Here is a 13,170-nt window from a genome sequence, read left to right as displayed (position 1 = left end):
TCTTGTTGTTTTAGCAAAATACAAAGAAATACAAGTAAAAGTTATGCATTCAAATTAAATCAGAATCATACTATTACTGGATTGTTAGCATTGATGTTCATCACTTTTATGTTGCAGCTGGTGAAGATATTGCAGATTTTAACTACTTTATATACTGTTGGGTAGCCCAGAAAGGGTTTTTTTGCATCAAAAATAACTGAAATGTTGATGTTCTAATGTTAATGATTGTTTGTGATAGCAAATCGTCAATCCCAAGGTAGGCAAACCCTAAAAAAACACCTTGATTTATCGTCTTTTTCACTCGAAATGGGACCAAAATTTACTAAACAAACACCATGTTGTATTGAAGAAGACTTGAAACTAACAATTGAGACCACACACTCATTATAAAAATGTTTATGAGGTCATGAATCAAGTGAGAAGTAGGGTTATTTCTATACAACCTGACTTCTTTTGCAGCCAGTGCAGTCGCCCCCTGCTGGCCATTTAAAAGAATGCACAATTAAAAGTTTTCTCCATTGGCTTCACATTTATATTTTAATTTTTAGGCCCGTATGTTTCTGCTTGGCTCTACTATAAACACAAAGTATGAGTACACTACAAACAAGCATTTTTACTTTTAGTCGTTATGGAAAAAAACCCTCGTAAAGTTCAGTCTGCCGGCAGAAAGAAAAACTAGAAGAAGATTTATTACGAAATGGAGGAGGCAGGGATTATATCTGTCATTGCCAGGGACTCACTTCACTCTAATTTGGGTACAACACACACACACACACACACACACACACACACACTGACACACACTCAGAACCCATGTTATTTTCTGTAACAGCCACATGTGCACAGGGCTTTAACCAAATCCTATAAATAGTTGAAGGGCAGATCACACGAGGTAATGAGCCATGTGTGTTTGATTGGATGGAACTCGGGGAATGCAACGTCTTTGGCTCTTTTATTTCTGAAACATCACAGGATTCAACAAACACCAGAGTTAATATTAATGTGCTGGGAGTCACCTGTGGGAGCGGAGACCACCGCGGGATGATACAGAATACTAGAAAGTTCAGAAATCTACCAGAAACTCATCACATTAACTCTTAGTTTGACCTGAAATGGCCTGGGAAAACAAATCCCTCCCACATGCTACCTGCACAATAAAGCAATCAAGCAAATGATTTGTAAATCCAGTTTGACTCGAGGCTGACACGCAGTAAACACTGAGCATCGAGCGCGTACGTGCAGAGTGAGAGAGAGGAATAACTGGATTAATCTGAGCGGGGCGTTAGCCGCCCAGCACTGTTTCCACAACACACACACACACACACACCCATCCTTCTGTTTCTGCTTGTGTTTCCAGATATGTTTGGAAAAATTTTTATTTTATGGAGGACAAATGGGATGCAACCGCCTCAACGCGAGGACCTCAAGATGTCTCAACCCTCAACATGTGGTTATCAGACGTCACGCAGACGTTATTTTTGACTCTTCAAATGTTTTTAATTCTCAAAATAGAATTCAGACTCGAGTTTCGTCATCAGCGCGGCTGTAAACACGTCAGCGCCGTGCGGTAGGTGGTTGAAAACACATGAAGATGTGGAAAATGTGCAGCCACTTCTCCTCCATGGTGTTTTTTTTATTTTTTTATAGAGATGTCATGAAGGTTTAATTATAATTTACAAGAGTGAGCTGGGATGTTTAAGCCGCTCCTACTTTGCAGATGGAAATCAGCATCGGAGGATAATTGGATTGCATCACAATACATGATTTCTGAGCCTTTTCTAATTCTTTCATAATTTTTAAAAAATTTTATTTGCCTTTATTCATTAAAAAAAAGTATTTTAATGAGGTTTTATGTCATGACAATGACATAATTCATTAATGTCACAATTCAATTCACAATTTTTCATTAATTTATATTGATATTGTTATATATATTTTTTACTTTAACACCAATTCTTTTTAAATTATTTTTTTTAATTTGCCTATAATTATTATATATATATATATATATTTTTTTTTTAAATAATATATATTTTTAATATTATTTCACTAGATTATTTTTTATTTTTTGTATTTTTATATTATATTATATTTTTATATTTTTGTATTATATTATATTTTTATTTTTTTCTATTATACGTATTTCTTAAATAAAATGAGGTTGTGGGCGTCCCGGTGGCTCACACCGGTAGAGCGCTAACCATGTATGCCGTGTGCTGCGGCGGAGCTGGGTTCGAATCCGGCCTGAGCTCCCTTTACCGCATGTCTTCCCCTCTATCACCCCCTTTCTATCTCTCACTATCAATAAAGCAACAAAATGCCAAAAAAATAATCTTAAAAATAAAAAATAAAATAAATAAATAAATAAAATGAGGTTTTATATCAGGGAATGTTCGAAAAAAAATGCATTAAAAATCCTAAAATCCATACATGAGTACTAACAGTTTGCTGTGTTTACCTTTCTTGTGACAGGCCGACCAAACTGCGTCCGTCCACGCTCAACAACTGGTCACCTGCAGCTAGACGTCCATCCTGTTCAAACACAAACACACCACAGAATGAGCCACTGTGTGTTTTTCCTCATACTGACTCTTACTGTGATGGTTCCTGGTATATGGGACTCACCACGTCAGCTGCTCCTCCTTTCACCACTGACTTGATGTAGATGCCCAGCTTCTCCTGACCAGCACCCTGCAGACAGAGGAGAGAAAAAGACACAGGCGGATTAATGAATGAAGCAAGACAAAACATTTGCACACTTTTTAAAGCCCTTTTTTATCACCACATAAAATACAATTAAAAAGCTTTTTTTCCCACCAGAATGACAGAAAACCATTAGAAACAACAAGGCCTACAGGATTTTTCCAGGACACAAAATCATTGACAATTTAGGGCTGATATCGTTCATTTCGTATCTCAAAAACTATATTTTTTGGTGTTTCCAGTACAAAAATAATCCACATGACTTAACTGGACCAACAATTAATAATTGGATAGATGTGACAATAGATTTATATACCATGGAAAAGGTAACTTTTTCTCTCAACCTAAAGTTCGACATATTTATGAAACACTGGGAAAGATAGGTGCAGTTCATCAGACCTTTAAGACCGGATTTTGTCATGGTGAAGAAACATCCACTATTTATTTGATTTCCTTTTTTTTCTTTGACATGAATACAACTGAATGATGCCCAACTGCTACAGGCATTTATATTTATTTATTCATGTTATGTATTTACTTTGTGCCTCCATACCCCTCTGGATGTAAATAGTTAAATTGTATGTTTTTCTTTTTTCTTTACATATTCATATTATTAAAAGGGAATGGACAATGAACATTTGGAACAAGAAGCTATTGATACAAAACCCTCGGCTCTGCACAATTTTGATACCAACAACTGTAAATCCATTTGTACTTGTCAATTGTTGTGAAATTTCCTAATAAAAAGATTTTAAAAAAGAAAAAAAGAAACAGCACAAACTAGGGTTGTCAAAAGTATCGATACTCAAAAAAGTATTGATACTAAAACGTTGTATCCGGATACAATACTCATTTTCAAAAGTATCGATGAAAAGTGTTATTTTCTCTCCTGAAGTCCCAAAATGGAGAAGAGTCGACTTATCAAGCTTGTCTAATATTGTGCACAGCATCCATTTATTTTTTGCACTACCTCAGACCTGAAGCTTGTTATCATAGTTGCAGTTTCTTTTTGCACAACTGTTTTTTATTATAAATATTAAACCTGTGGTTCTGTTCATTTTTACATGTTGCATTTTTCTTGTTCATAAAAATATTTCTGTTAAATTTTGGGGTCTTTGTTTTTATCCTTGTGGTATCGAAAATGGTATAGAGTATCGAATATTTTCCTGAGTATCGGCATCGAGTTGAAAATTTTAGTATCGTGACAACCCTATTTGGAACAAGACGCTATTGATACAAAACCCTCGGCTCTGTACAATTTTGATACTAACAACTGTAAAACCATTTGTACTTGTCAATTGTTGTGGAATTTCCTAATAAAAAGATAATAATACATTTTAAAAAAGGAACACCACAAACATCCAGCAGCTCTGATACAATAATCTGGACCAGGAAGAAGTCCAAGAATCTGACACATTCAACACATTTCCAACATTGTTGACAGTGAACAGAACACCTTCAGACTGTAGAAGTATCACTTCCTGAACGCTGAACTCTTTTATCTGAAAGTAACAAGTTCACCGACATGTCAAACTGAAACATTTCAAGACGTTTATAGACGTCTGTGAATGTCAAACACGTTCTAGAGTCCTCTTATCTCCCCTCCTCCCGGCTTGTTCTCCTCTTTTCTTTGCCGTTTTATAGTAATATTTGCAGCTCAAACAATCAAATCTCCCCTCAGCGATCTGTTTATGATATGTCACAATGTTTTCTTTAAACCAAATCCTTTCTTTGCAGAGTAGCAGCAGAAATACAGATAAAAAAGGGAGCGTAGCAGAACGGAGCGTCTGTGAGTGTGTGTGTGGTTTCTTGTGAAGTGGGGAGGCGGTTTACAGTGAAGCGGAGCGCTGGCGTGTTATCAGACGCATCACACGCTTTCTTTACCATCTTGACATGTTTATCCTCAGAGTTTGTGCAACAGCAGGACCAGAAACCAGACAAATACTTCGGCATAAAAGACACTAAATATGGAACTTCTGTTTCACTCGCAGCACTTTAAAACACATTCTTTGAGTTAGAAAATCAAAAAAAGCAATAAATCCTCTTTTTTTTTTTGCTGCTGGGGAGGCAACAGAAAGACAGAAAATTGAAGACATCTCGATTGGTTTCAGACTTTCTTCTATTTTAATCCTCCTCTTATGTTGCACATCAAATTGACCCATTTGAAGGTTTAAAAATCTAGTTAAAAAAGAAGTTAAAAGTATTTTTTCATAAAAAGAAAAGGATTAAACATTATTGCTAAATAATACAATTTAGTTAAAAAATATAAAAAATATAAATATATATAATTACTATAATAAAATTACTACTAATACTACTCATAATAATGTAAAAGTTTTTTTGCTAAAATATAGTAAAAAAAGGAAAGAAATATATAAATATATATAATTACTACAATAAAAATACTTCTAATACTAATACTACTCATATTAATGCATAATCATTTTTTTGCTAAAATATAGTAAATATATATATAAATATATGTAATTACTATAATAAAAATACTGCTAATACTACTCATAATAATGTAAAATTAATATTTTTTGCAGCACTTTAAATACATTCTTTGAGTTAGAAAAGCAAAAAAAAAGAGAAAAGAGTAAAAATAAAAAGATTAAAAATGTAAAATAAAATAATAAAAAAATCAATGTCATGTAAAACTATTGAATTTTATATGTAGGTCTTTCCAATGTACATAAAAAAAGTTTTAACATGCATTTATTATTAAAAAAGAGTGAATTACCCTCATTAAACCGTAATCTGTGAGAGGTAAAGAACACCATTGCACTAAATATTGATTGAAATCATTAGTAATGGAGTTAATGATGAAATATAATCAATGTTTAAGGGGATTTTTTAGTTTCTGACACTTTTGGATAATTAAACATATTGCCATTCCTTAAAAAAAAGAAACTTAACGGGAAGGTTAAAGCCGATTTTAGGAGATAATCTAACAGAAAACAGCAGGATCAGGATCAGATAGCAAACACACACACACACACACACACACACACACACTACCTGCACATTAAGAATCACAGCAGGTCTATAAACTCGCTCATAAAACCGCGGAGTGGATTAAAAATACTCCTAATTGCTGCCATTCGTCAGACCTGGCAACGTGGCACAAAGTGTGTGTGTGTGTGTGTGTGTGTGTGTGTGTGTGTGTGTGTGTGTGTGTGTGTGTGTGAAGCCACATCTCGTAAAGCAGCGGCAGGTTAACAGCTCAGGTCACATCTTTAAACGGTTGTTTCATCAGCTGTAGGGCAGCAGATCAAAACATTTCTGCAGCCTACACTGAATTAAATTATCGACTTTTAAAAGCCCTTTTTTATTATCACATAGGATACAAGTAAATAGCTTTTTTCCCACCAGAATGACAGAAAACCATTAGATACAATAAGGCCAACAGGATTTTTCAAGGACACAAAATCATTGACAATTTAGGGCTGATAACGTATATTTCGTATCTCAAAAACTATATTTTTTTTGGAGATTCCAGTAAACAAATAATCCACATGAACTAACTATATTGTAAAGCCGACTTTTGTATCGATGTTTTCTCCTCAGTGGTTAACTCCAGCTTCGCTTCTCATGCAACGATTGCAGCATAAAGTCCCGATCAAATGACAAAATACTGCAGAAAATGCAAAAATTGCAGCTGCTGGTTTCATGGTGATAGAAATTTTATAGAAAAATCCCCTGTGACAATTATATGTCATTTTTGTCAGTATCCCAGCTGAATATAATATAGTAAAAAAATCATAAAAATAAATAATTCCTATAATAAAAATACTACTAGTAGTACTCATAATGTTATAATACTAATAAAAAATAAATATAAATAACTAATTCCTATAATAAAAATACTAATATTATTAATAATAATAATGATAATAATAATAATTAAATATAAATAGTTCCTATAGTAAAAATACTAATAATACTACTTATAATAATGTAAAAATAATATTATAAATATTAATAAATATTATATTATAAATAGTAATAATAATAAATATAAACAATTCCTATAATAACAATACTACTAATACTACCCATAATAATGTAAAATAAATATTTTTTGCTAAAATATGTACTTTGCATTATGAGTGCAGGATCTTTCTAGCTACAGTGGCTGGTAATTTTATAATATAATTATAATTATAATAAAAATATTCAAGACTTTTTTGAGGAAAATAAAAATTTCAAAAGCAGCTCAGAAACACAGGTTACTGTTCCATCTGTGTTGCACAATGTATGAATTTTTTGTTATTTTTTTAAACATATTTTGGAAAAGAATAAATGAAAAATAGAAAACACAAGATCCATGTATTATCTGGCGTCCATTTGTTGTTTAAATATTAACGGAAAAAAATGAAATTTTGTGATCAAAACCTCCCAAACAGCTAATAAATGGGTCCTGTGGTTAGATTTTCTCATTTAAAAAATCTTTCATTCAGTGAAATCCGGATGTGAAACAGTTTCACCATTTGTTTTAAATTACTTCCACAACTCGGTCCTATAATTATCAGCTCATTTGTGTTTTCTGAATACTTTCTAATTATCATCTACGCTGCAGATCACCGGCTCGTTGCATGAGAACTTTGTTTGTTGGCTTTCCTGCAGCAGGAAACAACGTTTGAATATGCGGGGACGTAAAAATCTGGGTTCAAAACGGCAGTTTGTTATAAAATAACAATGAGCTTTTGTGTTGCTTTCACCTAAATGAAACAAATAGATTCCTGAGCTTTCACTTTGTGGGTGAAAGCCAGTCATTTTGTGAATTATTTGCATTTTTATCAGTCTTTTGTGTTTGATAACTGTGAAACGAGTGAATTAGGCTTTATTCTGCATTTGTCACATCCTCCATCATGCATTGACCCAACATGTTTCAGCTCTCTAGTGTGTTTTTGTGTGCGTGCACATGCAATAATGAGGCTGGATTCATGCAGGCACGGATTTCCTGCGACTGACATTAAGATGAGAGACGAGCAGTGAATCATTCTGACTGTTTTATGTCTGTTGTACATTACAGACGGCATTAAAAAGAGCCTCTTGTTTCAGATGGAGCCGCAGCTTCATGCACTTATCCAGAATGGGGGGATCCGGGCGCCAAATCGGGCTGCAGAGACACTTGTGGGAATTCCCAGAATCCCCCCTGAGGGTTTTCAGAGGGGCTTTTTAGCAAGTTAAAGGGGTCCCAGAGGGGGTTCAGAGGGGCCACAAGCTTCTAGCACCAGTTAGCCTCTGCATCAGTGTCACACTGAGTTAAAAAACAGCTCTGAAAATGTACACATGAGCACGTCTGCTGCAAAGTTTGATCTCAGGAATCAGAAGATGTAAAAAGACACAAAAAGACACAAAATGACCCAAAAAAAAGACACAAAAAGACACAAAATGACCAAAAAAAAGATACAAAATGGCACAAAAAAAGACACAAAAGGACTAAAAAAAGACATAAAATGACTAAGAAAAGACACAAAATGACAAACAAAAAAAAAGACACAAAGTGATAAAAAAAAACACAAAATGAGAATACATGTGGGAGTGTCGCACTGCAACATGAGTTAAAAAACAGCTCTGAAAATGTACACATGAGCACATCTGCTGCACAAGTTTGATCTCAGGAATCATGTTATACACACAGAGGAAGCAGTTATGCAACAGTTAATCAGAAGATTTGTTAGAATACAACTTGAGATTGATTTAAAAAAGACAAGGATCCGAATGATATGGCATTTCATTTTTGAAGGGGTATACAGATAAATATTAAAAAGCGAATAGATAATAAAGAATAAAGTGAATTTTGCAGCTTATACAATGCATTTTGAGCTGAAAATTTAAAAAAAAGCCAATTTCTTCATGCATTTTGCACAGATTTTGCAACATCACCATCTAATCAGAAGCAGTCCTGCACCTTACTGGCCTTTTGACTGATGCTTTTCAGTGACCTCAGGTGTTACGTTTCTAAGTGTTGTTTTCTGTTCTACATGCACAAAATACTCAGTTTTCTGCATTTATTCCTAAAAGTTACCATGCAAAAGAAGATTTTCTCCAAGTTTTTCACCAGCTACAGACATTTGCACAGTAGAACAGCCTCCGTATTTTCATTCCTTCAAAAACCTTCTTAAAGAGCCAGAATTGCAATATTTGTGCATATCCAAAAACCTGTTGATAGCCAGAATCTCACAATGTTTACAAAAGTTGTAATTTGTCTTCTTCCACTCAGAAATGTGGGCTTTTCTTTCAGAGCATGCAACTCTTCTTGAGCCTTGCAAGCTGCTGCAACCACAGCAATGCACATGGTGTACAGATAAAAGCTGAGCTTGAATTTAAAGCCAATTTCTTCATGCATTTTGCACAGATTTTGCACCATCACCATCTTTTAAGAAAGTAGACCATACTGCCCGTTCACTGTTGCTATTCAGTGACCTCAGGTGTTAGATGAAGAAACCATGACACTATTTCTAAATCAACACAAGCATTGTTTTCTACACAGGTCCTACATGCACATAATATTCTGTTTTGTGCATTTTATCTTAAAGTTTAAACATGTAAACAACTGTTCACATGCAACCAAGTAAAAGAAGATTTTCTCAAAGTTTTTCACCTCTTTTCATTCCTTAAAATAACCTTCTTAAAAGGGCCAGAATTGCCATATTTGTGCATATCCAAAAACCTGTTGATAGCCAGAATCTCACACTGTTTACAAAGTAGTAATTCTTCTTCTTCCACTCAGAAATGTGAGCTTTTAACTCTTCTTGAGCCTTGCAAGCTGTTTCAACCACAGCATGGCACTGAGCTGATTATAAACATGCTTGAGACAGTGTGTTGCAAACTGTATACACGTCCAAAGAATGCTCAGAAAACCCAAATATTATTGCATATCCACTCATCTTAATTGAAAAATGCTACATTCAGAAAAAGGCCGAAAGCAGAATATCCAAATGCAAAATGCTTGTTTGTTTTTCTTTAGTTTTCTACATTCCTCTCAGCCTCACACAGATTAGCAGCTACGTACAAGCATGACACAGCAATAATTGTCAATATGCATGTACAATAAAAAGCCTTTCTACCATGCAAACTCTAAAGCATGGGTCTCAAACTCGCGGCCCACGGGCCAATTGCGGCCCTCGTGACGATATTTTGTGGCCCCCACCTTGATATGAAAGTTTAATGTGAGTTTTATATGAATGGCACTTAACAGTGTTGTATGTGGAAGGTCCCTTTAATGACTTTTTTTGGTAATTTTGTGTCTTTTTTTAATAATTTTGTGTCTTTTGGTAATTTTGTCTTTTTTAAATAATTTTGTGTCTTTTTGGGTAATTTTGTGTCTTTTTCAGTAATTTTGTGTGTTTTTTAATAATTGTGTGTCTTATTTAATAATTTTGTGTCTTTTTTTGGTAATTGTGTCTTTTTTATTGAAATAATGTTGTGTCTTTTTTTTTGTAATTTTGTGTCTTTTTTAGTAACTGTGTCTTTATTTGGTCGTTTTGTGTCTTTTTTGGGTCATTTTTAAATAATTTTGTGTCTTTTTCAGTAATTCTGTGTCTTTTTTTTTTTATTTTGTGTGTTTTTTAATAATTGTGTGTCTTATTTAATAATTTTGTGTCTTTTTTTGGTAATTGTGTCTTTATTGAAATAATGTGTCTTTTTTTTAGTAATTTTGTGTCTTTTTTGGGTCATTTTTATATAATTTTGTGTCTTTTTTGGTAATTCTGTGTATTTTTTGGTCATTTTGTGTCTTTTTTTGTTGTAATTTTGTGTCTTTTTTTGGTCATTTTGATACTGCCTCCAACAGCCCCCAGGTAATTTCAGTTTGAGACCCCTGCTTTAAAGGGAATGTAGAGGCAAACTTTAAAAATGCATTGGCATGTTGAGGCGTGTGTTTATGAAGACACACAGCAGGTGTTTCTCCATAATGAAGCTTTAAACTGAGGGGTACGAGTGAAACCAGATGTGTTGCAGCGTCAACTGATCAACATAAAAACACCTTTTTCTAGACAATCACTTGAACTGAAACCACTCTGAGACAAACATCTATGAGACAGAATGTTTCCTGTGAATGTGTCTGTATATAGAAACAAGCTGGAATAGCTGAGGGAGAGCTTTACATCTTGATTTACTGGCTTTTAATGGACGGCTAAAGTGCCCTGACGCAACAAATCAAGCGCACCTTGAAGCTGCCGGGTCTGTATTAAGAGAAAGAATGTCCTAAAAGGAGAAACAAGCTCCCCAACAGACCCTGGATGGAAACCCAAGACCTTTACGCTCTGCGATCAAATCTTCCTCACACCCCGGAGCGGCTACGCTTATTATATCTGGGTATTACTTTGGTGTGGACAGCAACATGGACACAATTCTAACAATTTCCTGAGGTAAGCCGTGCTGGCCGAACACAGAAAATCCCCCTCTGAGCAGAGAACAGAAGAGGCTGAATAAAGAGTTTTTCTCTCTCGACAAAGCTCAAAATACCACCGCAACAAAAACAGCAAAATATCAAGAAAACAGAGCGTGCTCTCTTTGGCCAGAGTGGAAAAGGCTGCACTAAGAAAAACAAGTAGGAATGATTTCATTCCATTTTTGTTGATGTTTTTCAGCTCAACATTCAATCTAATTTAACCCATTTAAGGCGGGAAAGCATTATCGCATTTCTACCATTAAAACCAGGAAAGCGGATACGTCGTTTTGTAGTATTTGGAGTTTTTTCCACCTATTTTCGGTCTCTTGGCCAATGAAATGCATCAGAATACATGTGGGAGTGTCGCAATGCATCATGGGACTTTTCCAGAACTGAAATCATCACCAAAGAAAGACACAAAATGACCAAAAAAAAGACACAAAATGACTAATAAAAGACACAAAATGACCAAAAAATACACACAATGACTAAAAAAAAAGACACAAAATGACTAAAAAAGACACAAAAGGACACAACAACAACAACTTTAAAGGAGAACAGTTTCATTTTAAAGGCTCAAAAGTCCCTAAATAAAGTTAAAAAAGCAAAAGCTCAGAATCAGAACTTGAGCTAATTAACAGATGTCACTGTATTTCCAGTTAATCAACAGATTTCAGTATATTTTCTGGAAATTAGATAAATATTACAAAGAATCCCTCCATGATCCAGACATAGAGCAGTCTACAAAGTCCATCTAAATAAATGAAATTATGTCAGAGTGATGTGACACTTTTTGTCCTGATCCGTCCTGCGGCTGACTCACTCTGACTAACTGACCTCTACAGCTGATCATAACAACAACAAACCACTAATACCAGCTGCCCACACACCACATTACAACCTGAACCCATTTAGGCCTCAAACGCCTGGAGAAAATGCCCGTAAAACCTCTGGGCGGTTTTAAAATAAGCCCCTAAAACCTGAAGTTTTTCTGGAAATTCAACAGAAGTGTCAACTCTTCCTACTAAATAATAGATTTTTCAGCCTCTGTAGCAGATAGAAATGAAATTCAAAAAGTATTTGAGAGCTTATAGCTGTTATATCTGAGCTCCCTCCGCTATAGTCGTCTTCCACCATAATTTCAAATTTCTGGAGAAGTCCCATGATGCATTGCGACACTCCCACATGTATTCTCATTTTGTGTCTTTTTTTAGTCATTTTGTGTAAATTTTTTGTAATTTTGTGTCTTTTTTTTAGTCATTTTGTGTCTTTTTTTAGTCATTTTGTGTCTTTTTTTGGTGATGATTTAAAAGTTCTGGAAAAGTCCCATGTTGCATTGTGACACTCCAACATGTATTCTGATGCATTTCATTGGCCAAGAGACCGAAAATAGGTGGAAAAAACTACAAATACTACAAAACGACATATCCTCTTTCCTGGCTTTAATGGTAGAAATGTGGTGATGCTTTCCTGCCTTAACTGGGTTAATACCATAGACTGTATAGGTGAATACGTGTCAAGCTGCTTTCTGGAGCCTCTCTGAAACGACAATAAATATCGGTGTGTCCTCTGGCTTCTAACCTCTCTATGGTGGTTTATAACCTCAGAGGATTAGACTCTCAGGACTGTGTGAGCGTGTGCAGGCTGCGGCTGACTGACATCTTCTTCATTCCCCTGTTTAGTTTTTCTTGCACCTGTTCGGACAGGACTGTTCTTAAACCATGTGGGATTATTCAGTCAATGCAACTTTGTAACTTCAGCACATTTTGCAGGTAATAACTGCACCCACCCAGCTACAACGTGAGAACATGTCTGATCGGCCAGAACAACCGACAACGCCTGTGTGTGTGTGTGTGTGTGTGTGTGTGTGTGTGTGTGTGTGTGTGTGTGGGCGGAGGCTTTGATGCTACAAAAACATAAAAAGGCTGAGCTAAAGAAAAATATCTGTCCTTTAAATGTGCTGAGAATAGAACAGCAGAATAATTATTTTCCATTTATACACAAACGTATTGAATGATTAGTGCACCTTTGGTTACATATTTGTCTCTTTGACTTTTTAATTT

General features: G+C 35.0%; 1 protein-coding gene across 1 annotated transcript in view; it reads right to left on the bottom strand.

The window, feature by feature from the left end:
* The window catches only part of afdna (afadin, adherens junction formation factor a), a 150,544-nt gene that overhangs the window by 30,811 nt on the left and 106,563 nt on the right, over positions 1-13,170 (bottom strand). Inside the window, 2 exon segments of the mRNA XM_059356425.1 lie at positions 2,459-2,532; positions 2,626-2,691. Of these exon segments, the coding sequence (XP_059212408.1) occupies positions 2,459-2,532; positions 2,626-2,691 (140 nt within the window).

This window comes from Centropristis striata, chromosome 18 (genome assembly GCF_030273125.1).
Source record: "Centropristis striata isolate RG_2023a ecotype Rhode Island chromosome 18, C.striata_1.0, whole genome shotgun sequence".
NCBI classification, from domain to species: Eukaryota; Metazoa; Chordata; class Actinopteri; order Perciformes; family Serranidae; genus Centropristis; species Centropristis striata.
The sequence above is the reverse complement of the archived record's forward strand: the minus strand, read 5'-3'. Positions and strand labels throughout refer to the sequence as shown.